This window comes from Geotrypetes seraphini, chromosome 11, assembly GCF_902459505.1.
Source record: "Geotrypetes seraphini chromosome 11, aGeoSer1.1, whole genome shotgun sequence".
In the NCBI taxonomy this organism is placed as follows: domain Eukaryota; kingdom Metazoa; phylum Chordata; class Amphibia; order Gymnophiona; family Dermophiidae; genus Geotrypetes; species Geotrypetes seraphini.
In genome coordinates, this window is record NC_047094.1 from 115140182 (window position 1) to 115165915 (window position 25734).

At 45.3% G+C, this 25734-nt stretch overlaps 2 protein-coding genes across 3 annotated transcripts in view; both read left to right on the top strand.

The window, feature by feature from the left end:
- Positions 1-746: 746 nt before the first annotated feature.
- PDRG1 (p53 and DNA damage regulated 1) overlaps positions 747-25734 on the top strand; it is an 85861-nt gene continuing 60873 nt past the window's right edge. Inside the window, exon 1 of the mRNA XM_033963255.1 lies at positions 747-965. The gene's annotated coding sequence lies outside the window, so the exon portion shown is untranslated. The remainder of the gene's footprint in view (positions 966-25734) is intronic.
- Positions 962-14850, top strand: BCL2L1 (BCL2 like 1). Of its 2 annotated transcripts, none has more exons than XM_033963251.1 (2): positions 962-1794; positions 13443-14850. In XM_033963251.1, exons 1-2 carry the CDS (start codon positions 1291-1293, stop codon positions 13578-13580), a joined length of 642 nt encoding a protein of 213 aa, XP_033819142.1. In that variant the 5' UTR covers positions 962-1290; the 3' UTR covers positions 13581-14850. The 2 variants fall into 2 exon arrangements, with proteins under 2 accessions (XP_033819142.1, XP_033819143.1); XM_033963252.1 differs by having other exon boundaries at positions 962-1608.

The following is a 25734-nucleotide window of genomic DNA, read 5'->3' on the forward strand; positions in this document are numbered from 1 at the left end:
ATTAACTATTACTGCTTTAAATGAAATGCCAATCACAGGAAAAAGGTGGTGCTATATAATTCTGGCGAATTTGTTTTATATATATAATATATAGAAATAAAACAAAACATAGAAGAAATAAGGTGGTGCCTTTTTTATTCTATTTCCCCCAACCTTTTGTTATTCCCTTTAAATGTTTTCTCTTTTTCTATCAATTGTAATTTCCAATCCCTTCTTCCCTTTTGTTCCTGTTCGCCCGTGTCTGTAAATCATTTTTTGATTTTTTTTTCTCTCCCCCTGGTCTGTTGTAGCCTAAATTATTTTTTAATTGGTATAATATGAAGGTATTTTATACACCGCCCAGAAGGTTCGAGTGGGCGTATAGTAAATTTGAAATAAACTTGAAACTTATTGGACTAACAATGATGCATTTTTTTGTATTAGCTTTGGAAAGTATCTCCTCTTCAGATCAGAAGAGTTACTTTTCAGGGCTGATTTAAAAAATGCATCAAGTTAGTCCAATAAAAAAGGTAACATCTTATTTTCTTTATGTTGTTCTTTATGTTGTTGGTTTTTCTAATTTCTATATATTACCTTTAAAGGTGGACTTAAAGGGCTACCGTATCTTTTTACATATGGAGTGGGCGGAACCGAAGTGGGGCGGGGGCAGGACTGCTGGAACGGTGATGATTGAAGGGACCATGGCTTCCTCCCACCAGAAGGCAGAAGTAGTGGCTAAGAGATGAACTTGGGGAGAGGGGGTACGCGTTGGTGGATTGTTCCTGTGCCTCTTATTGTAAGAGCATCTGTACTGGGAGGGAAAGGCGAGGAGACGGAGTATGCATGGGTGGCAAGTTTTCATTAGTTCTCTGTTATCAGGTTTCGGAAGGTAGGGTTAGGAGGCGCTGAGCCTCGGCCTTTCCAAATGGAGCGGAACAGCTGTGGAGTGGACTACTGGTGGTTCTGTCTTCGCTTTAAATCTGCAGGTACCGTTCATTGTTATTAGTCGGCCTGTGGAACGGGGCAAGGAAAGGAAGCCTTTTGCAGATTTTTGATACACTTGGAAGTAATGACACTTTTTTTCTAACGTTTTCCACGTACATAACTGGCTTTTTGGTTATTACACGTTTGTTATGGTTTTCAGGTGTTTCCCTTTTTCATCATTGGATGTGTAGTTTATGACACCTTTGAAATAATGAGACCTTTTTTTTTCCCAGTCGTTCCTCTTTTATATCCGTCTGCATCTCGCTGAGATTGTACTCGGTGAGGTTCTTGGATCACGGACTTAATGAGACTTTCCCTGGTCCGATAATGTCCGATGTTACCAAGGACTTGATTCTTGACTTTATAGCGTATAAATTATTGCAGAAGGGACATAGCTGGACCCAGCTGGACATAGACGGTAGCAGGCTGGAAGCGGCTGATGACGTACCTGTAAAGAATGGGAGCCCCTCTGTGCATGGAGCGTCAGCAGCTTGGCTTCCGGGTATGGCAGCAGGCACAATAGTGAAGCAAACCATGCGGGAAGCAGCAGATGAGTTTGAGCTCAGGTATCGCAGGGCCTTTAGCGACTTGACATCCCAGCTGTATATTACCCCAGACACTGCCTACCAGAGTTTCGAGCAGGTGGTAAGTGAACTTTTCCGAGATGGAGTCAACTGGGGACGGATAATAGCTTTCTTCTCCTTTGGGGGGGCACTGTGTGTGGAAAGTGTGGATAAGGAGATGGCCGGTTTAGTGCAGAACATCATTACCTGGATGACTTTGTTCTTCAGCCAGCATTTGGAGCCGTGGATCCAGGAGAATGGAGGCTGGGTAAGGAAAGTTTGCATGCTGGGCTGTGGGGTTCTTTGCTACCAATGAAGTGGGTAGTGTTTTGAAAATTTAATACTGTAAAATCCTAGTTACTGTGGACTGAGTTCCTAAGCTCTTGAGAAATAAGGTTGGGGGGCAGGTGTGGGGTGCCTTCAGCCTCCAGTGTAGGTTGTTGTTGAATTTGGACACCCTGCTGCCAGAGAGTTAGCCTAAACCACTTTTGCCATGTGTGTTAAAGTCCAGAGCTGAGCCAGATTTGAGTCTGGTTCAACTTTTGAGGAGAGTGTAGCGTAGTGGTTAGAGAGCTACAACCTCAGCACTGTGAGGTTGTGGGTTCAAACCTTGCGCTGCTGCTTGTGACCCTGTGGAAGTCACTGCCTCATATGTTAGACTGTGAGCCCATCGGGACAGATAAGGAAAAATGCTTTAAGTACCTATATGTAAAATCGCTTTGAGTGTGGTTTTAAAACTACAAAAAGGCGATATACAAGCAGGGCAGGATTAATTCTTTGAGGGCCCCTAGGCACAAGTACACTGGGCCCCCATGGCCCTGCCCTGCCCCTAACCCGCCCATGCCCCACCCCGCCTCACCCATGTCCCACCCCATTTATCTGTTTTCTTCTTTACTTCTTGATTTCCACTTGTATTTCTTTTCTTTTTTTTTAATTCAAAACAAACAAAGATTAGTCTGCCAGTGCAGTTTTTCTTCTATGAAACCCCCAAACATCTCTGAACAAATCCCCCTTCCTTCCCTTTCCACCTATTTTCCCAGGAATTTAACTCTGAACCCTTTCCATGCATATATGAAAGTGTTCAAATATTTGTAAAGCAGTAATACTATCTGAAATATAAGTCTATATTAATAACCAAGTTTACAATGCCTCTCAACTGCCTCACTCTACATCAACCAACTGTAACCCACATGTATGTATGTTTATATAAACAACCAAATCTGTAACTCTTCTAGTACGTTCCACTCCATGTATGTTAATTTGCAACGAAACAACAAGGCAAGCAGTCCACCAAAGAATCCAACATGAAACAAAAGAAGATTGGCAGAAAATAAGGAGATTCAAATCAGGTTAATTCAAGGTGCTCCCAACTTAAGAACCATGCCTGTTGCATTTTGCTAAACAAGGCTAGTCAACGCTAACAAAAAACCATGTCTTTCATACAAACAGGTCACAGAAAACACTTTCACCTAGTATGGAATATATAATCACAAACTAACCTCTCCCCCCTTTTACAAAACTGTAGTATGGTTTTTAGCCACGGCCCATGCTAAAAAAATGCTCTACAGTTTTGTAAAAGCGGGGTTAAATAAATCCACTTTTGTAAAATAAATCCAGTTTTGTAAAAGACAAAGGTTAAATAAATCCACCAAGAAGCTGGACTCTGCATACAATGCAACACCACAGAAACAGCAATGCATGTCCCCTAAAGCAAAAAAAAAAAAAAAAAAAAAAATTTTTTTCTACCTTTGTCTTGTCTGGTTTCTGCTCTCCTCATCTTCTTGTCAATATCTTCCTTTCATCTTTTGTCCTTCTGTGCCACTTCCAGAAACTGTATGCCTCCCCCTTCCATCTTTCCCTTCACCCTCATTGGTCTGGCATCCATCTTCTTCCATTCCCTCCTCCAATGGTCTGGCATCTCTCTCCTCTCTTCTTCCCTTCCCTCTCCCACACCCCCGTAGTCTAGCATTTCACTCTCTCTTCTCCCTTCCCCCCACTTCCATCAACATCAGCTCCCTTTCTTTCCCTCCAGCCCAATTCCATCCAGTATCCTTCCCTTTCCCTGCACACAGTTCCATCAGCATCTGCCCCCTTTCTCTCCCTCCACCACCCTTCCATACCACACTGCCCCACCATCCTTCCCACCACCCTTCCATACCACCCTGCCCCCTTTCTCTTCCTCCACCACCCTTCCATACCATTCTTCTCACAACCCTTCCATACCACCCTGCCCCCTTTCTCTTCTTCCACCACCCTTCCATACCATGCTGCCCCACCATCCTTCCCACCACCCTTCTATACCACCCTGCCCCCTTTTTCTTCCTCCACCACCCTTCCATACCATCCTTCTCGCAACCCTTCCATACCACCATGCCCCCTTTCTCTTCCGCCACCCTTCCATGCTCCTTTCTCCCCCTCCAAACATTGCTGCTGGCTCTGCCCTCTGAGCTTCTTTGCCCGAAAGCAGCATTATAACAGCTGACGGCAACGGCCCCCCACAGCAATGCCCCCCCCCCCACAGCAACGGGCCCCCCTCCCGGCAGCAACCACAATACAGCCAGATCTGTTACTGGAAGGTCCCGCAATGACTGCTTTTGCCGGTCCATCCCCCTCCGACGTCACTTACTTGCTCCGGGAGGAGTGGCCCGTTGCCGGCAAGGTGAGTCGTCCTCTTTCAGCGGGCCCTCCTCATTGTTTTGGGCCCTAGGCACGTGCCTAGTGTGCCTATTGATTAATCCGGCCCTGTATACAAGTCCCAATCCTTATCCCTGACTTCGGAAAATTTGGAAACTGATCAGATGGATTCCTTAGACTTGTACCCAAATTATTCCATGTCTATCATACATTTCTTGAGATCTCTTCTAGGTTTCTGAAGTATTTTGCACTGTTCTTTTATTAAATCAGTTACTAAACATTTTCAGGACACTTCATGTATCCCTAATTTAAAAGTTCTTGGTCAGAGAACTTTGGCTTTGTATTCCATATATTTCCATTTATTCTATCATGCTCAAACGGATGTTATTCGGAATCAGGATTATGTTTATATAGTATACAAGACAAAGTACACAAATGTATCCCAGTTTTCTGCCTTTGCATCTTCCCTGTGGACCCAACTGTAATCTTCTCCCCTTTTTCACACTCAACCAGGCTTGGGCCTTCAAGGCTAGCATTAGGAGGTAGCAAAAAGGCAGTTGTCCTAGTCTCATATGCCAAAGGGGGTCATGAACTGCCTCCAGCTAAAGGAGGCATAGCCTGTAGGTGAGCTTTAGGGCCATGTTTTTTTTTTAGTTTGACATCCAGCAGTCCAGGGAAGAGATAACCACTAGCCTTGTACTCCTTCCTCATGTACTGCATTTCTGAGCTACTGAGGGCTAGATTCTCAAAACTTACCATGCCCTTAATGATGGTAGCTAAACCGGTTCCAGCCAGTTTAGCATGCCAGTATTTTACTGGCCAATTATCAGAACGGCCTTTTTTCGAACTTCCTAGCTGTCTCTGACTGACTCTGTCATGCAAATGTAATACAACGAGGTCATTAATATTAAAATGGTAATAAAATGGGATCAACAATATATAAAAGCACTCCGAGTGCTTCCCTAGCCTTGTTGTGACATATTTGCGGGCAAAATGTTCTGACAGGGTCTTAACAGTCAAGAGAATGACGCAGGGGAAAATATTTCTCCCCACAAACCATTTGATCCCATCTGCACAAGCCTCAAATAGTTTTATACTTAAACTTATTTTACTAAAGTATAAAAACAATATTCTGTACAATTGTCATTTTATAAATCAGAGTGCTGGCTGCAGAACTAAAGGAGAGATCTGGCAGGGCTTTCTTTATAAACATTTATCAATACAGCGGCAATACTACTTTATCCTAAAGCAAAAAAAAGAAATAGAAATTTCTTTCTACCTTTGTCTGGTTTCTGCTTTCCTCATCTTTTTCATCATTCTCTTAACATAAGAACATAAGAATTGCTGCTGCTGGGTCAGACCAGTGCTCCATTGTGCCCAACAGTCCACTCCCGCAGTGGCCCCTAGGTCAAAGACCAGTGCCCTAACTGAGACCAGCCCTACCTGCGTATGTTCCAGTTCAGCAGGAACTCGTCTAACTTTGTCTTGAATCCCTGGAGGGTGTATCCCCTATGACAGCCTCCAGAAGAGCGTTCCAGTTTTCCACCACCCTCTGGGTGAAAAAGAACTTCCTTACATTTGTACAGAATCTATCCCCTTTTAACTTTAGAGAGTGCCCTCTCGTTCTCCTTACCTTGGAGAGGGTGAACAACCTGTCTTTTATCTACTAAGTCTATTCCCTTCATTATCTTAAACGTTTCAATCATGTCCCCTCTCAGTCTCCTCTTTTCAAGGGAGAAGAGGCCTAGTTTCTCTAATCTCTTGCTGTACAACAACTCTTCCAACCCCTTAACCATCTTAGTTGCTCTTCTCTGGATTCTTTCGAGTAGTATCATGTCCTTCTTTATGTACGGCGATCAGTGTTGTACACAGTACTCCGGGAGAGGGCGCACCATGGCCCAGTACAGCGGCATGATAACCTTCTCCGATCTGTTCGTGATTCCCTTCTTTATCATTCCTAGCATTCTGTTCGCCCTTTTTACCGCCGCCGCACATTGCGTGGACGGCTTCATCGACTTGACAATCAGAACTCCCAAGTCCCTTTCCTGGGAGGTCTCTCCAAGTACCGCCCCAGACATCCTGTATTTGTGCATGAGATTTTTGCTATCGACATGCATCACTTTACACTTTGAACCTCATCTGCCATGTCGATGCCCATTCCTCGAGCCTGATTATGTCACGTTGCAGATCTTCGCAATCCCCCTGCATCTTCACTACTCTGAAAAACTTTGTATCGTCCGCAGATTTTATCATCTCGCTCGTCATACCTATGTCCAGATCGCGGTCCTTAATATATTGAAAGAACAGCTTGAAGTTTTTCGCCTCTTTGGCAATTTTTTCCTCGAGGTAATGGCGGAATAGAAATCACTAATGTAATGTAATGTAGTTCCTTTTAGCCCCTCTTTATCGCCTTATAGCACCTGCGTTGATGTTGCTTTTCCAAACTTTAAAAGAAATCTTCTTGTCTCATATCGCTTCTTTCACCGCTACAGAGACACTCCGGTTCCTTGTTCTTTTTCCTCTTGGATCCCATGTTGATATGTGGTATATAGAGATTTTGCGCCTCGGTGACTGTCCTTAAAAAGGGACCATGCTTGCTCTAGTGTTTTTACAGCACCTATCCTCTTCTTAATCTTCTTCCCCACCATGAGTCTCATCCCTTTGTAATTTCCTTTTCGGACGTTTAGCACCATGGCCGTCGTTCTGGATCGTTGTTTGGGCCCCCCCTCCTCCCCCTGTGTCCAGATTGAAGTAGATTATATTGTGATCACTGCTTCCCAGTGTCCTTTTTACATCTTGCACTGGTCCTCGTAGTCCAAAGTCCAGAATTGCATTTCCTCTCGTGTTTTCCTTGACAAGTTGTTCCAAGAAGCAATCGCCCACTGCATCCAAGAACTTGGTTTCCATACTGCAGCCGGAGGAGCCTAGGTTCCAGTCTATCCCTGGTAATTGAAGTCACCCGTGATAACTGCTTTTCCTCCCTTGCAGTTGTGTTTAAGCCGTCATTTCTTCATCAATTTCTTCGGACTGCCCTGGGGGTCGGTAGCAGATGCTGATCTTCATTTCCGTTCCATTTGTTCTCCAAATTTTGACCCATAGAGATTCTAACTTATTCTTTGTTTCCGGTGTGTTCTCTCCGGCAGACTCTTTGATGTATAGGGCAATGCCCCCACCTTTTTGACCCACTCTGTCTCTGTGGTATAGCTTGTATCCGGTAGCACAGTGGCCCTGACGTTTTCCTCGTTCCACCATGTTTCCATGATGCCGATGATGTCAAGGTTCTCTCTTTGTGCCATAGTTTCTAATTCACCCATCTTGTTCCTTAGACTCCTTGCGTTCGTGTATATACACTTGAATTTGAGACATGTTAGTTTCTTGCACTTTCTTCCCTCTTGCATCCCATTTGATCCATCCGGATTTCTGTCCTGTCCATGATCCACTGAGTCTTCCCCGCTAAATTCTTTCACAGTATCCTCTGGGTATACCGGTTCCCGAACCATCGACTTTCGATCGACTGTTGGCTTTCCCCTTCTTCTAGTTTAAAAACTTCTCAATTTCTCTTTGATGTTGCTTGCAAGTAGCCTTGTTCCGTCTCCACTGAGGTGGAGTCCATTCTACCTGAATAGCTTGCTCTTCCCCCAGAACATCGTCCAGTTGCACATGAAGTGGAATCCTTCCTCACACCTGTGTGCTATCCACGCGTTGACTGCTTGAAGCTCTTCATCGGCCTTGGATACTGGCAGGATCTCTGAGAATGCTGTCGTACGAGGAAAGGCTGAAAAATTTGCAGCTGTACTCACTCGAGGAACGTAGGGAGAGAGGAGACATGATCGAGATGTTTAAGTATATTACCGGCCGTATGTGGGATCCCTTAGAGGGTTAAGCCAAGGGAACCTGTCACCAGGAGTGGGATCCCTAGGATAGTAGACTTGAGGGTGGGTCAGTAGAGTGGGCAGACCTGATGGGCTATGGCCCTTATCTGCCGTCATCTTCTATGCATCTATGTTTCTACCCTCTGAGTTCTGGTCTTCAGCTTCTTTCCTAGCATCTGCAATTGGTCCTTCAGTACTTCCCTGCTGTGTTTCCTGTTGCTCACATTTTGTCCCCACATGGATTACCACTGATGCATCTTCCTCTTCCACGCTGTCGATGATCTATCAATGCAGCTCACTATGTCTTCTACCTTGGCTCCCAGTTGGCAGGTCACCAGCCGATCCTGTCTTCCTCCTGCTATGTGGCTGTCGACTTGTCTGATGATGGAGTCCCCAATGACGATTGCTGTCCTCTCTATCTTCTCTTGCCTATCTAGGCACAGGTCCATGTCCCTGGTGTGTGGCCATCTCTCCAGCCGTAGGTCCGTGTCCTCCGTGTACTTCCATCTTCCTGGCGTTGGCTTGCACTGCACTCTTCTTGTGGGTTTGCTCAGCTGCTTCCAGATCTCGCTGCTGTGTCACCCATTTCTTCTTTGTGGCTGTTCTCCGGATGATCCTCACTCCCTGTAGTTCCACAGCCTCCCTGTATGCCTCCTTGATGAACTTCTCCAGTTTCCAGACTTCATCCTCAATGGTTTCCTCTGTTTTGACGTTCTCTGCATCTCTGTTCTCTGCATCTCTGTCCTCCTCTTCCACTTCTCGAAGTGCTTCTAATTCCAGTATTTTGCCCTCTAGGAGTCTAACTTGTTTCTTCAGGCTCTCCAGTTCTCTGCACCGAGTGCATACATAAGACCGCCTCACAGAGGGGAGGTAGTCATACATATGGCAGACGGTGCAGAAAACTGGGTAGCTCATCTTCTGCTTCTGTCTGCTGCTTCCATAGCTGCTGGTGTCCTCTGTGTCGGCTGCTTGTACAGTGACTCGCCCCTTCTGAAGGCCCTTCGCAAAGGTGCTCTCGCTAAGGCGAGTGCCTTTAACGCTCGCCTTTGTGCGCCGAATGGCTGAGCGACATTGGCTCCTCCCCTTTTAAGGGGGAGCTCCAGATCAGTGCCTGGATGATGTCAGAGGGGTGGGCGGAGCTATCTCTTGCCTGCCCTACTTCTCTGTTCCCCTCTTACTCTCTTCTTAGCTCCCGATTCTTTCTCCTGCTTGCCCTGCTCACTGGGCTGCAATGTTAACTTGCCGTTGACTCCTTCCCTTTTAAGGGGCGCTTCTATTGACTGTCTACCTTCTCTCTGCGTCTTCCATATGGCATCTGCTCTATTTCTATGCTTCTACCAGGAATTGCCTCTCCCTTCCATCACTTCCCCCATGGTCTGGCATCTGTCTTCTTCCCTTCCATCTCACTCACTCCCCCAGGTGGTTTTTAGCATCTCTCTCCTCCTTTCCTTCCTTCAGATCTGGTCTATGTCTCCTCCTCCCCCAATGCTCTGGTATCTCTCTCCTCTTCCTTTCCTGCTCTTCCTTCTCAATTTGTTTTCTACCTTTTGTCTACTTTCTTACTTTCCAGTCCTCAATTTCCCTTTCATTGTGACTACCTACAACTTGCCACCTCTTTCCCTCACACCTTCCAGTATTTCACTAACTCTATCCTCTTTCCCCAATCCAGCATGTGCCCTTTTTTCTTTACTCCTTCCGTCTCCTCTCTCATCCAGTGTCAGATCCCCTTATTCTCCTCCCCACTTCCTTCTAGCATCTGCTCCCTCTCTTTCCACTTTGTGTCTGCTATCCTCTCTCCCCTCCCCACTTTCCTTCAGCGCCTGATTCTCTCTCTCTCTTTCTCTCTCTCTTTCTCTCTCTCTTCTCGGCAGCCCGCGGCAACCAGTCTCGTTTCCTCTCTGTTCCTGCGGGTTACCTGCAGGTAACAGTCACCATGTCATTCTCTAGCCTTACTTTCCAGTCAGTGTCTGAGCGCTGATTGGCTCAGGCACTGACAGGAAAATAAAGCTTGACAGCTCAGACACCCCCACTCCCCCCTTGCAAATAAAAAAAAATTAAAAATCCTCACATTGAAGGATGCCAGGAGGAATGCCCACTCTCTCCTGCTGCTGGGGTCCTCATCCCCCCAAATTCCACTCAGCAGCAGGAGGGATGCCCATTCTCACTGCTGGTGACCCCCTCCCCCTTTCTGAAGGAATGCCCATTCCTTCTACTGCCAGTGATTCCTGCCCCCTATACCCATGTACCTTTCTAAAAAAGGCTGGCTGGAGGAATGCCTAATCTCTTCAAAATGGTGGGCTTTCCCCTTCCTGGTGCATCCTGGGATGTGCCGGGGAAGGGCCTTAGACTCTGATTGGCTCAGGCACCTAAGTCCCCTCCTATGGGCATCCCTCATGCCAGGAGTGTTGGGGAGGGGGTGGGTATCATAGGGAGCAGTAGGAGGGAGTGGGCATCATCCTTCATGCTAATCTTGTATGGGGGGGGGGGGTCCGGGCAGCGGTAGGCATGGGGGCACTTCTCTTTCTGCTGCTCTCCTTGCCGGTTTATCAGCTGAGCCGACAGGACTTGAGAGACCTGCAGCTCAGTTTATCGGGGCAGGGAGAGCAGCTTTGACAGGAGGAGCTGTGCTTAGCAATTGCTCTTCTGAGCAAACGCCAGGCACAGTTCCTCCCATTCTTTACTGGCAATTCTCTGCACAGATAGCATGCATATAATTTGCATGGTATTATGCTGAGAATCGCCCATAAAATAAGTCACTCCTACTACATCGACTTGCTGGATTTTACTGGCAAGTTTTGAGAATCCAGTTTTTAGTCTCTCCCTTTGGATTACCAATGTATTAGAATTTGCAGTCAAGTGTGCACCTGATATGGGGTGCCGAACTTAGTGGCTCTTTGTTGTTTTATAAGTATACTTTGTGTACTAATAAGTTAATGTGTATGGTTTTAAGAGTTTGTTTAGCTGCACTGTGCTCTGCTCTTCAAATCAAGGCTATAAGTTCACTAGTATAAAGTTGCTGCCTGGGAGATAATCTTTGCTTTCAATAAGTCACATATTGATAAGATGTGTGCTGCTGATCTCCAAGCACACAGGAATGACAGGAATGTCATTGTCTTCAGACTTCCTGAAGCAGGGTGGGGCTGAACAGTCTCATTGACACAGCCAGAAAGACAGCTTGTTCTCTGGCTCATTCCCTCCTCCCTAGGGAGATAAAAGCTTTCTCTATTTGCAAGGCCTTACAGGATTGAGGGATACAGTAATAATAATAATAATAATTTATATGCCTGTATGTGCTGAGGGTTGTAGGGAAAGGGGGTGAGTAAAGGTATAGCTGCAGGATTGAGTAACAAGATTATGTAGGCCAAAGGGGGTTAGAAACTATTGGGCCAAGAGCAGCTTTGTATAGGGTGTCTGCTATTTAGTGACTTGGGGGGGGGGGAGAGCAGCTAGGTCTGTCATCAGCCTCTTACTTCCCTTCATCTTTTCACAAATTTGGATTGTTATTACATCGGGATCTAGCTAGGTGCTTGGAACCTGGGTTGACCATTGTTGGAAACAGGATACTGGGCTTGATGGACCTTCGGTCTGTGCCAGTATGGCAGTTATTCCTTTGCTCTGCCCCACACAAATGCTGTTTGCTCTTCTACTACTGATGTTGGACCTGGAGAAGCTGTGTTCCACCCACCTTCCAGGAAATACTAGTAATGACATGATGGTTCAGCTCAGCTGCAAGAATTCTGTAGTTTTTCTTGACCATTGTCATTCACAAACCAGCATATCTTGTTTCAAATACATTCCAACAATGTCTAGTTTCAGTAAAGATCTAGAACCAGGGGTGTCAAAGTCCCTCCTCGAGGGCCGGAATCCAGTCGGGTTTTCAGGATTTCCCCAATGAATATGCATTGAAAGCAGTGCATGCAAATAGATCTCATGCAGATTCATTGGGGAAATCCTGAAAACCCGACTGGATTCTGGCCCTCGAGGACTGACTTTGACACCTGTGATCTAGACAATTAAAATCCAGCACATTTTAAATGTAAAAAATTCAAATGGTGTGTCTGCATTAGTGGGGGAATAAAGCTCCTCTAGTTTTATCTGTGTGCTCCACATTTTTATTCAATTTCTACATGCTGTTGCCTTGCCATCATAATGTAGCTCATAGCATCCACTGAAAGACTTCAATATTGATCAGAGTTGTACTGGTCAACCTCATCCTGCAAGGCACATGGTCCATAGGCTTCTGTTCAGGGAGGTTTCTTTCAGTGAGCCATAATCACTTACTCTACCCTTCTTCCTCTCTTGATCACTCTTCTCCCTACAGCTTTCTCATACAAATTCTAATGCACAGGCAAAGGGGCAAAGGTAAGCTTGAACTAGCGTGGATGTTGAAGATTGACGTCTGACTTCCTGATATCTCAATGCTAGTGAAGGAGGGAGGAGGGGCAGTAGTTTGAACCCCCCCCCCCCTAGAGAATGACATGGGGAGAAATTTTAAAGTGCTTGTGAGGTTTGTGTAGATGAGGATAGAGCCTGCAGGGATGTGGCATGGACAGGGACAGAACACAAAGGGACAGGAGAGGGATGGAAATAGATTCTCTGGGGACAAGGTCAAATTTTGTCCTCATGACATTCTCTGCTCCCCTTCAGCTGTGAGATCAGGTAGAAAGAAGGGAGTGCAATTTCTTGACTCCCAGTAGTGACATTGGTAATAGCTGGGAGGGGGGGATATGAGATTTTTTTGCCTTCTACCTACCCCACTCTGCCCCACCTTCAAAGAATAGTATGTTGAGACTAGAGGGAGTACAGAGAAGGAAGGACAGAAAATTGTAGCATAACACATTCCTTCCTTTCTTCCTCATTTTAGTGAGGCAGAGCCTGCATTGAGAGGTAGAAAGGAGCTTTTAAGTCTGGCCCCATGGTGGTAGGTCACCAAAGAATTTTATTATGTTAAGTTGCAGTAACAAGCAGTGGAGACAGTAGGTGCCAGAGTGGAAACAGCCTTCAGGAATATAAGTGGCAAAACACCAGATGCAGGAGAGCTAGAAAGATGGGATTGGTAAGAAGGAGCTGCAGGATAGCATAAGAAGGGGCTATGTGGGAGGGTAGGACTTGGCTGTTTTTGGAGTGGTGAAGATTGTGCAGTGTTTTGATTACATCTGCACTGTCAAGCCTTTGATACCCACACCCTTTCCTGCAAAGCATGATAGGACTCTTCTACAGTTTAAGTGCAACATTGCCTGCTGTGTCTGGTTTGCTTTCTGTGAAACAAGACTAAAGTTTTCCTGGAACCACTTGAGGTTTTACTGTGTTTGTTTCCAGCATACTTTAGAGGGAACTAAGCAAGCATTAAATTGTTTTGTTTCTTGCTTCTAAGAATGTTTGTACTTCTTTCTTGCCCTTTGCCTGACAGAATGCTTTTGTGGATCTCTATGGGAATAATGCTGCAGCTGAGAGTAGAAAACAGCGAGAGAAGTTTGGCATATGGCTATTAGCAGGAATCACGCTGGCTGGTGTCTTTCTGCTGGGTTCTTATCTGCGCCACAAATAAATGGTGATCCCAGCTCTCAAATGGATATATTGACAGAAAGAAGGCTGCATCATTTGATAGGGATGGAAAACCCCTCCCCAAAGTTCCCAGATCAGCTTATACTTGAATATCAGAAGATCCTACACCAAATGCATTCACTGGATTAAAAAGATGGACATTCAGTTGTGCAAATTAAAAGCAGTTCCTTGCTGAAATTAATGAATATGACAGAACCAAGCTTCTCTTCACAGGCCAAAATGTGATGTTTTTGCTGAATTTTTTTTTTATTTTTAATACCTAAACTGTCCCAGACAGGCTTGGAGGATTCCAATACCTCACTCACTGTTAATGACAGCAGTAAGACACTAGGCACAATAAGTCATCTAACATAGTGCACCTGAAGTCCCACTATTTTGTGGAGATAAACAGGTGAACACTATCCTTACTGTAACCTCAATCTAAAGAGGCTGATCTAGTCCTACTTTTACTTCACTGCACATTTGGAGATGTGTTCCTACTTCTTGTAGTGAAACTGGAATAACATCTGGAACTGCAGTGGCACACATCCAGGACTACACCACCTTGCAGCTCTCTGGAGAGAAATGGTTAAAGTTGTCACTTCTAAACAAACTCAACTCCTGCAGCCTCACTTTTTTGTTCTCTTGCTTTCATCTACAGTTTTCCTGTGAGGCCTAGAACTAGGCCCTGAGTACAGTGGGTGAATTTGCCTTTCTTGCCAGCAATAGTCCTACTTTTAATCAATTCCTGTATGCTGGTTGCTTTTCTTTTGGAACTTGCTGAACAGGGGTGTCTCATTCAGGGTGATAGACACTAATGCCTAGATAGCCTTCCCTGCTTTTATAATTCCCATTTCATTTTTTCCTTCCTAACACTAGGTGTTATATTGGTCCTCATATTTTACCGAACATATCATTTTGAATTCAAAGCCTGGCCTCTGAAGGCTTTGTAGCCATGCCCAATTTGCTGTTACTTACTAACTTTATATTTTTATCATTGTTTAAAACCAAAGTATCATTCTAGACATGGTCTGCCATATACTGTGTTTAGAAGCTGACAGCTTTTTGAAGTGGGGCTGCAGCCTGCACCCCCAGCAGCATGAAAGATTGAGCTGTAGATTTTTTTTTCTTTAGTGAATATGGAAAAAGAGGTGCTGAAGTAAGTAGAGTAAGCTGACAGCTATGCAGCATTTGTTTTGATGAGTGTTGCAGTTCTGCTGCATTTACTATTTCCTATTAATAAAACTAATCCCAGGTGTGCTGGTCTGCTAATATAGAAGAAAGAATGGATTGTCATTGCTGAAGATCTTGGGGGAGGGAGGGATTGCATCACTATTGCAGCTGTGCTGTGAGAGGTAAGAAAAAAAGGGGGTATTGATACCTGCTACTGTACTGAAGACAATTCTTGCTTCTTGGTGGTGTGGGAGGCAGGGATAGAAGTTACTTTGATCCATGCTGTTAGGAGAGGGTAGACAGAGGGGATGGAATCTTGATTCTTGGTACTTAAATTTGCTGCTGTGATGTAGGGGGAAAAAGCAGAACCTTAATTCCTGTCAGTGGGCAAGAAGGAGAAGGTGGTATTAGTGGTGTGATTGGAGGAATAAGGGAGCCTCAGTCATTTTGACTGAAAAGGGAACAGATCCTACTCACTAAAGCTGTAATATGTGGTAATAGGACTGAAATTAAGCCCAGACTCACCCACTCTGACCTAGTACCATTGCTGAAAATTTCCCAAGTTGCTCATTATAGATACCCAAATAAATAAATCACAATTCCCTTCTATACAAGTTTCAAGTTTATTTAAAATTTGATGAATTGCTTAATCGTAATACAAAGTGATGAATAAGTCTAAAAATTTTAAAATAATACATCAACAAATACAAGGGTTCAATACAAATAACATAGACACAACACTTAACATAAACAAGATCAAAAGGGAAGTGGGGGAAGAAATACACTTCTCCCTCCGAATCTGCGGTGCGAAACTATGACGGGAGCTCATGGCAGCCATTTCCTATGAGTGAACGTAGGAAGATCGCTCCTGCCCTGAAAACTCGCTAGACCACCAGGTACAGCTTAAGGGATGCCGGGGGTTGGATCAGAGCTGGCTCGAATATTATTCACGGAGGGAGGAGTGTACAATGTATGATAGTAAATGAGACGGTTAACGGATATAACAATAGGGAGGGATAAAAATAAAATAAAAAAATCAAAGGTTGGAGCTAAAAGATGTGACCTAACTATAAAAAGCTAGCAGTCAAAAGCATCTTTAAAAAGAAAGCATTTTAGCTTGCTTTTAAACCTATCGATGAGACGTTCTTCCCTTATGTGTATTGGAAGGGAGTTCCACAATTGTGGAGCGACAACTGAAAATATATTGTCTCTGTGTGTTAATAGATTTGAGAGAGGGAACAACCAGCAAATTACATTACATTACATTAGTGACTTCTATTCCGCTCATACCTTGCAGTTCTAGGCGGATTACAAAGAAGCTAACTGAACATTTCCAGGAAAATTACAGTTTAGGAATTAGGATTACTAAGAAGATAACTGGACATTTCCAGGAGATTTGCAATTTAGGGAGCTGTATACATGGTTGATACTTTGGAGAGAGAAAATTACAATATCCAAGATGGCCGCTGCTATTATCTGACTGCTGTGAGGATGCCATTGATAGTCACCATTACCTTTCAGATTGACGGCTGAGAATGCCGAAAAGAAGGGGCATTCCTGATGTTCAGTAGCCCCGTTGCCTACTGTCGATGACATCTTTCGGCGCCTCTTGAGCAAGCAAGATTTGTCAGGGAGTCGCCCGCTGGGAGCCCCGGCAGAGAGTAGAGCCGCGGGGTCTCCCCAAGGGCTTGATGTCATGCTGAGCCCTGACGTAAGGACGCCTCCTCTTCAACCACTACTGCTGGGAGCCAGCTCACCGCGAAGAAGGAGCACACCCGAAGAGGAAGTGTTCTCTCCCCGAGAGGCCAATCTGTTGAAGGGCTCGCTACAAGGAACATCCTAGAGTGATATTCTCTGGAAAGAACCAGCGATTGGGACAACGTTGGCTGAAGAATCCCAGGACCTCAGAAAGGTAAACCAATTGACTGTACAACCATTAATGACATAAGTAACTTTTATTCCTTCTGTTAAGCCCTCTGAAGTCACCTTAGATTCTCTTTGGGACTTAGTCATTAATTTAGGAAATTCCCTTAGTCCGCAAATAAAATATTTGGATCAAGAATTAAAAAACCAGAAAGAAGAAATTAATATTTTAAAGCAAGACATTGTATCGCTGAAATCCGACATACAAGAGGCAAACAAGGACTTTAAAACAATTAAAAGCAATCAAGACTTAATTGTTAAAGATAATTTAACTATGAAAAAAAATTGGAAGATCTTGAAAATAAAACTTGGGCTAATAACTTGCGCCTAATTAATTTTCCAAAAATTTCATCGATTTCTCCACGAGAAATGATAAAGCACTACTTTCTGGAGATATTAACAATACCGGAGGATTCTTTACCTCTTACAAGGATATATTTGCCTACAAGAAATCAGGATCCTCAAAAGAAAGAAGATGAAGGAAAATCGCAGGAAGTACCCTTGGACGTTTCTACTCTATTGGAACAATTGGATAGAGAACTGGCTATTCCAGCCACTCTCTTACTGACTGTAGCTTTGGCTCCAGATAAAGACTGGATCCTTAAACTTTTCTTTAAAAATAGATCTAAGGACTTCCTGGGTTTCCACATTCAGATGTCCCCGTGATGAATCAACTCCGTCCCCGCCCGTCCGTTATAAACTTCAGAAATAGTTATTTCATTTAATTATGCTACTGAATTAAAGGCTCTGGTAGAAACCCATTTACAAATAAAGAGACTTTATTAATTTGGAAATATTAATTGGGAAGAATACATACTTTGTAAACGGGTTTCAACCAGAGCCTCTAATGTTTATAAATTTTTATCAACACAACTAATATACTACTTTATCCTGAAGCAAAAAAAAAAAGAAATATAATTTTTTTTCCTACCTTTGTTGCCTAGTTTCTGCTTTCCTCATGTTCTCATTCAATTCCTTCCATCCACTATCTCTCTTCGTCTTCCATTTGCTCTGTTACTATGCCTCTCCCTTTCTCCCCCTTCCAAATTGGTCTGGCACCCATCTTCCCTCCGCTCCCCCCATAGTCTGGCATCTGTCTTCTTCCCTGCCAGCGTCTTCTCCCCACTCTCTCTTTCCCATTTCCCTTAAGCGTCTTCTCCCCCCTCTCTCTTCCCCATTTCCCTTCAGCGTCTTTTCCTCCCCACTCTCTCTTCCCCATGTCCCTTCAGCGTCTTTTCCTCCCCACTCTCTCTTCCCCATGTCCCTTCAGCGTCTTTTCCTCTCCACTCCACCTTTCCTCCCTTTCTCCCTCCCTGCCCCTTACCTTCGTGGCGCTTCCCGCCCGACTGACAACAGAACAGGCCCGGTCCAACAAACCTCCCTGCCCTGAATCCAGCTGCTGTAAGAAGGTAATTTAGATTCGCGGCTACAGGGCAGGGAGTTTTATCGGACCGGGCCTGTTGTCGGTCGGTCGGGGGAAAGCGCTACGAAGGTAAGGGGATCTGGCCGGCTCTGCACCCCCCCTAAGGCTGCCCCCTCCTGCCCCCCCTTGGTACGCCACTGCCTTGAATTTTCCCTACCTGCCCTGCCGCAGCACACATCCGACCGGAAGTCTTCCCGATGTCAGCGCTGATGTCGGAGGGAGGGCTTTGCTTAAGCCCTCCCTCAGACGTCAGCACTAACATCGTGGAAGACTTCCAGGTCGGCTGTGTGCTGCAGCAGGGCAAGTAGGGAAAAGAAGACAAGCCTCGCGGCTCGAGTGCATCCAACCCCACAGGAACCCCGTGACCCTAGGGGGCGTCCCCATGGGATCCCCGTGACCCGAAGGGGGAACCCGCGGTATCCCCGTCGTTCCCGTTCAGCTCTCTAACTCAGAAGAGAAGAAGGGAATTCCTAATGTTGAAACCAGGTGTGACTCAGATTGGAGCTTTTTTCTTTCTTAGATATCCATGTAAATGTATCATTAGATACCGTTCCTTTAAATATGTGTTTGCAGAACCGGCTCACTTGATTGCTTTTCTCTCTCTGAAGCGTCTTGAGTGTGAAATACCACCTGTTTCCAAGTGAAAATTAGCTCTGCATCAGCACAGATTAAGTGAAATTTCTTTGTAAAGTTATTCCTCAATTTAATTCTCTTTTTGTTAATCTTGTATCTAAATAGAGGACTAGTGTGTGATTAAGATGAGAAGTGTTTTCACTTTTTTTATTTCTTCTTTATATTTTGATTTATTCAAGATTGAAGTAAATCTAATTTTATGGTTTCTTGATCATACTTTCTGTACAAGATGTGATGCTTGATAATAATGTAAAAATCTTATAAATAAATAATAAAAATAAAAAAAATTACACGAGCGGGTGAAACTTTGAGGGGGTATTTACAAGGGAGGGCAGTGTTCTCTCCAGAAATTTTTTCCAGTCGCGTGGCACGAAAATGTAGGCGGGTGGGGCGGGACAGGGAAATTTGGTGGTTCAAATTTGGTGCTATGCAAATTACCCCTCTCTGCTTATGGTGAAGGAGTAGGAGCCTGGAATAGGGTTGGCGCGCAGCCTGGAACGCTATGAAAAGTACCCCTCCCTGCTCACGGTGAAGGAGTAGGGCAGCAGTGTCCAACCTTTTGGCTTCCCTGGGCCACATTGGACGAAAAATAATATTTCTGCGGCTGCACAAACACTAACACTAGCTCAGGGATCTCAAAGTCCCTCCGTGAGGGCCGCAATCCAGTAGGGTTTTCAGGATTTCCCTAATGACTATGCACTGAAAGCAGTGCATGCACTTAGATCTCATGCATATTCATTGGGGAAATCCTGAAAATCTGACTGGATTGCGGCCCTCAAGGAGGGACTTTGAGATCCCTGCACTAGCTGATGAGCAAAAAAAAAAAAAAGGCTGAGCAGATCCCAAATTTGCAATCATTAATATAACATTAATATAGAACAATGGTTCCCAACCCTGTCCTGGAGGACCACCAGGCCAATTGGGTTTTTGGGATAGCCCTAATGAATATGCATGCATCAGATTTGCATGCCTGCCACTTCCATTATATGCAAATCTCTTTCATGCATATTCATTAGGGCTAGCCTGAAAACCCGATTGGCCTGGTGGTCCTCCAGGACAGGGTTGGGAATAACTGATATAGAAGATGTACGTATCTAATAATAAACCTTTATTAAAGGGACACTGTGGAGAGGCACCCAAAAAGGAGTAATGCTTACCCTGCCTGAGTGATCCTCCACGTGCACTGCTGACAATGGGAACAGCCACAGGCTTCTGCATCCCTACTCTGATGAACAGGGATGCCTGCTCCTGGTTTTCCCATTCACTTCTATTACAGCTACGGTGAGCCTCTTCAGAGGTGAGCCTCATCAGAGCGGGGATGCATCAGCTGTCAACGGCGCAAGTGAAGGATCATTCAGTCAGGGTAAATATTACTGCTTTTTTGGGCCTCCCATTTTGAGCTTAAGCTCCCTCAAAATGAATATCTCCCCTCCAACTTCTCAATTTCTGCAGCTGGCAGCAATATTGCAGAGCTGCTGTCTTCCCTCCTACCTGCCTCCCCCTCCTTGGCTTTCATGCATGCATGAAAGCAGTGGCAACTTGAGGATATTGCCATTGGCTGCAAAGCTTAGAAATTTTGGGTTGCCAGACTGGAGGGAGGCAGGGCTTGGGAATCTCCAATAGCTCAAATATTTGTAAATTGCACTCGGGTGGGGAGAAACTTTGGTGCCCATCCATTAATTTTGGGCTCCAGTTCCTCCCCCAAATCAGCTGTATATGACTATGCCACTGAATGCAAAAATAATTGTGATACACATATCCCAAAGCTAACATATTCCAGTTAATAAATTCAAAATAAAACAATTTTTTCTACCTTGTCTGGATATTTTGTTTTTCCATCATCTTGGGCCCAGTTTCTCTTTCAGCTTTTTGTCTATTTTCAACTAATTCTCTTTCCAGTGTCTGCTGTTCATTTTTTTCTCCTTTTGTTCCATTTCCTCTTTATGCTTGTCTCCAACGTATTGATTTTTCCCTTTCAGCTTTAACTTTTTCTTTTCTTTTTTGCCTCTGTCCACTCAAATCTTGCTTTCTTTCTCACCCTTCTTCTTTTTAAATATTCAGCTACCTCTCAATTCTCCATCTTCTCTGTCCCTAGCTCTCCCATTTCCCATCTCACTCCTTTCCCAGCCTCCTATTTCCTGCTATCTACTCCCCATTACCACATTTTTACCACTGTACTCACTGCTCTCTCACTCATCTTGTCATCATCTCTCTTTTGACCTCATTCACATGGTTCACCACTTTTAGAATCCCCTTCCTTCTCGCCACTGGTCAGGCTATAACTCCCTGTCCCTTTCTTTCCATCCCCTTTCTTATCCTAGCTCTCTTCCCTCCTGCCCTCCCATGGGTCCATCTCTCCTCCTTATCCCCATGGTCCAACATTTTGCTTCCTCTCTTTTCTGTTTTTCTTCTTCCCTCCCCCCTTGATGCTGAACAATGAAATTGAGGGAAAAAAAGAGAGATGCTGCACCTCTCTGCCTTCCATATACAGGTTTAAAATTTATTACTACCTCCCCTTCTATCCCCAGATCCAACTTCTCTCCCTTTCTCTTCCCAACTGCCTCCCTCTCCCATGTCTACCATTTCTCCCTTTCTCTTCCCAACAGTTCTCCCTTCAAGTATCCATTTCCCTCTTCCTCCACACCACCCCAGGAACAACTTCTCTCCCTTCAGACCACTGCTCACCATCTCTCTGTTTCTGATCCCATAAGCTCTCCCCCCATGCCCAATCTAGCACTTCTTTTAATACCCTCCCCCCTCTGTACTTTAAAAAAAAAACCAAAAAAAAAACACCCGTCCAGGAGGCTTCCTTGGCCCAGCATGTTCTCCCCCTCCTCTCTGTGCCCATGCATCTCTACCTCACTACTCTCCCACCATCATATCCAATAATACTCTCTCTTCCCCTCCCTCCTCTCTCTGCCCAACAGTTCTCCTCTTTCTTCATCTCTATGTGCACCATCTCTTTCCCTCTCTGACACCCAATTCTCCCTTACTGTTCCTTCCCCCTCACTCCCTCCATTCTTCAATCCTATGGCTCATGTGTCCTCCCCTCCTTCCTTCATCATTTGTCCAAAGTTTGTGCTCCCTCCCTCTCGAGTCCCAACACGACCTCCCTCCCTTCTGACCAGCTCTAATGCTGCAATTGTTTTTCTGGTGAAAGCTGCGGGCGGTGGTGGATGGCTCCTCACGCAATCCATGACTTCACTGGAAGTATTTATTTTATGGCCATTGGCGATCTGGGCCTGTGCTGGAAGTGTTCCCTTCCTTCTGTGCCTCCCGGGGAATATCATTTTCTGGCTGGCTCCCTTGCTCCAGTCGTCTGCGAGCAGCGTCAGCTCCTCGCGTGCAATTCACGGCTGATTCAGAAGCCTTCTCTCAGCTAGACAACTTTCCATTAACATTTCAGCTCAGAACAGAGTTTTCTGTCATATTTCCCATTCTTGTGAAGCTGAATGAGTGTATATAATCCTTATAAAGTTTGAGACTGGAGACAGGCATAAGATCTGCATCTTTAAAAAACCAAGAAAAGAACTGATGCTGAAAAGACACCATGTAGATCTCAGCCCACCTCAACAGAAAGCAGAACTGTTTGACTGCCAAGCAAATCAAAGAAATTTTAGGAAGTCAATTTGCCAAAGCCAGTTATTCAGGTATTATTCATACATACACCTAAGAATTAACAGTTGCATTGACAATTTAACAATAAAAGTGCTAGAGAAATGAAAAAAAAAAAAAAAAAAGAACAGGGAAAGCAGAATTCACATGCTTCACACATTTAAGCATATAATATTTCATCCCAAAACCTTGAAATACCAGATCTCCTAGGCATTTGGCTGTACAGATTCAAAACCAATAAAGCGTACAACCCTATCCCACCTCCTGAGAAAAAGCGCACAACTTCTTTTAAACTAATCTAGCAGCATTTTGTCACAACATAATTTCAGAAAAAGGGCCAAAATCCAAAGCAGTAGAAAAGAAGCAGCAGCAGACCTTATCAAGCATTATCATTTTGCACAAATACTAGTTAAACACTTTCTTGTGGCATAGTTTGGAGGGTTGTAAGCCAAGTCTTTAGTTGCAACTCGGGGTAAAACATGTAAATAAACAAACTCATCGCTCAGCTCTGGTGTCAGGTGGAGTGGAGGGGCAGTAACCTCCAGCACATGCCCAGTCCAGGGAGCCAGGTGCACTGCAGCAAATGCACAGCAAAACGTCTCCCTCCATATCCCACAGTGATTATCATAACTAATGGGGAGCCGGCAGGAGCGGGTAACCTGCAGCAGCTCAGCGACCCGAGAGACCTTCACCTGAGCCCATGCCCCGGGTGCCCTGGCCGTCCGAGAGCTCTCCGCAGCTGCATACACCTTCCCATCCCTCATATCTCACACATCCGTCGGCAGAGTCACTACAGACTAAGGCAAGTTGTAAGCTTCCCTCCATCGCTGACCTATCTCCTGCCTTAGCCTGTAGCGAACTTATGTTCCAGGGCTCTAACATGTGCGTGCCTGCTTCCCTTCTCTCCCCCCCCCCCCCTCCCCGGATGTAACTTCTGGTTTCGGAAGGAAGAGAAGAGAAGCCAGCACGCACACATTAGAGCCCCAGATCATGGGTTCAAGTCGCTGGTGTAAAAAAAAAAAAAAAAGCCAGGCAAGAATCAAACACTTTCGGCGGCGATTCAGGCTGTGGCAAATCAGCCCAGGAAATCTCCAAGCCGATGCGAGGGGTTTTTAAAGAAAATCTTGAGCAGCGGCAGCAGCAGCAGGATTTGCGATCAAGTGACAGCCGGGTAGTCATCTAAAAGGCCCTAGGGAGAACACTGGGAGGGGAAAGGACAAGGGGAAGAGTTAAGATATCTGGATAAATTTTTTGAATAGCAGGGTTTTGATTTCGAAATGATTTGAAGTCGCTTGTTGTTGTCAGCAAGTTGGAGATGGAGTGGTCAAGTTTCACTGCCTGCATCACTAGTAGGTTGTCAAACATCATTAGATCAGGTAGGGGCATAGGGTATTAAGACTTTGTCAATAAAGGAAGGAGATTTATAAAGTATATGATCCTAGCCCTGTCTGGTGCATCACAGAATGCACTGCAGAGCAGAGGGCCACCCTTTTGAAGTTACCCAATCCTGTCTCATTTAGAGGTATGGAGGTCATGGGCAAGAGGGTCAGGTTGGGGGGGGATTCCAAATAGTCACTGGTGAGTATATTAAAAAAAAAATCTGGTTAGGCAGGGGGGAGGGAAGAGCAGAGTCCCACTAGACACCAGGGAAGTAAGTTTGGAGGTTTTTTTTACTTTTAAGGTGTAGGGTGACTTAACCACTAGGGATTTAAAAAAAAAATTCTGTTACATCCCTTCCAGGTTCCATACGCTAGGTATTCAATCAAAGCCTACAGTTTGCGAGTTGCAGAAATCCAACACTTTTCTGAGAGAGCTATATCCAGTTTCAATTTCTGCAAGCAATCGGTACAGAAGTCTTTTGAATTGTTCTACTTTTTTTTTTTTTTTGCTTAGTTTGCTTTTTCAGTGGCATTGTCAGAGGAAAGGATGCAGTCCTACAGAGTCGGGCTGCTGCTTCACTGAGAAACTTCGGTGGATCTGTGAAGCCAGCCTGCTGTACCACCTTCTTGGACTTGGGGGTCCGTTCCCCTGGGAGTTTGGTTGACCTTATCACAGGTTTTAAGCGCAGGCTGTATTTGTCTGGAGTGAAATCCCCCTGGGTTTCAGGGCGCAGGCTGCGTTTCCCACCTCGCTTGTATGAAGAGGATCTGTGGGAGCAGAGGTTACAATTGATGTCCAGCTGACTGGCAGTTCGAAGATTGTTTTAAAGGATGTATAGTTACCCCATATATGTTTATAATATAACTAGTCTTTAAGCCCGTTACATTAACGGGTGCTAGAACATATGTGTGTGTGTCTGTCTTTATTTCTTTCTCTCTCTCTCCTTAGCCGCTTTTTTTCTTTCTGCCTTTCTTTTTCCTGGGCTGTCCATCACCTGCTCCCCCTGTCCATTTTCCCTTCCTTTTGCCTCCCCTGTGTCCACCAGCACCCCTTCACTGCTCTCCTTATGCATTAGCAGCCCTTCTCCCTTTGTTTTACCTCCCCCCTGTCCAGCAGCACCTCTTTCCTTCTCCCCCTGTCCAACATTAGTCCTCCGTTCCTTTTCTTCAACCCCCTGTCCAGCATCTCTTTCGTTCTCCCCCTGTCCAACAGTAGACGACTGTTTTTTTTTTTCCTTTCTCTCTCTGTGCTTGGATGCTGTCTGTCTGTCTGTCATTCTTTCTGTCTGTGTCTGTCTTGCGCCCTGTCTGTATTTCTCCATTGCGCCATGCCTGCCTATCTCTCTGTGGCCCCCTTCTCTTCCCCGGCATGATTGGTGTGTGCCCCCAGAACACCCTTCCCCCCAAAGCAGCCCCGTTTCCCAATGCCCCTGCCCCCTTTTGTGCCATGCCTGCCTGCTCCGTGGCCCCCTTTTGTTTCCCCCCTATGATTGCTGTCTGGCCCAGCAAACCCCTCACCCCAAAGCAGCCCCCTTTTCCTCTCCCCTTGTTGAGCCATGGCTGCCTGTTCTGTGATCCCCTGCCCATGACTGCTGTGTGCCCCCAGCACCCCCTACCCCCAAAGCAGCCCCTTTCCCTCTCCCCCTGCTTGCCTGCCATGCCTGCCTGCTCCCTGTGCATCAGCATTTCCCTCCCCCTCACCTGTTCCTTCGTAGCAGCATGGAGATAAAACGGCTCCCTTAGTTCTTTGCTGGGTTTTTTTTAAGTTTAAAGATGCCTACGCGGCTCCTCTCACGATCCGGCCTGCGTCGGAAGCCTTCTCTGACACAGGCCAGGATCGTGAGAGGAGCCACGGCGGCAGTTTTAAACTTTTTTTAAAAATGCAGCGAAGAACTAAGGGAGCCGTTTTCAAAGCCGCTGCCGCGGCTCCTCTCATGAGCTGCACTTATATTATGTCGGAAGATGAGAGAGGAGCCGCGGCGGCGGCAGATTTCAAATTAAAATAATTTATG

Coding starts and splice junctions, on each gene's coding strand:
- BCL2L1 (XM_033963251.1), top strand. CDS start 1,291: ATGTCCGATGTTACCAAGGACTTGATTCTTGACTTTATAGCGTATAAA. Junction 1,795..13,442: donor TCCAGGAGAATGGAGGCTGG/GTAAGGAAAGTT, acceptor TTTGCCTGACAG/AATGCTTTTGTGGATCTCTA.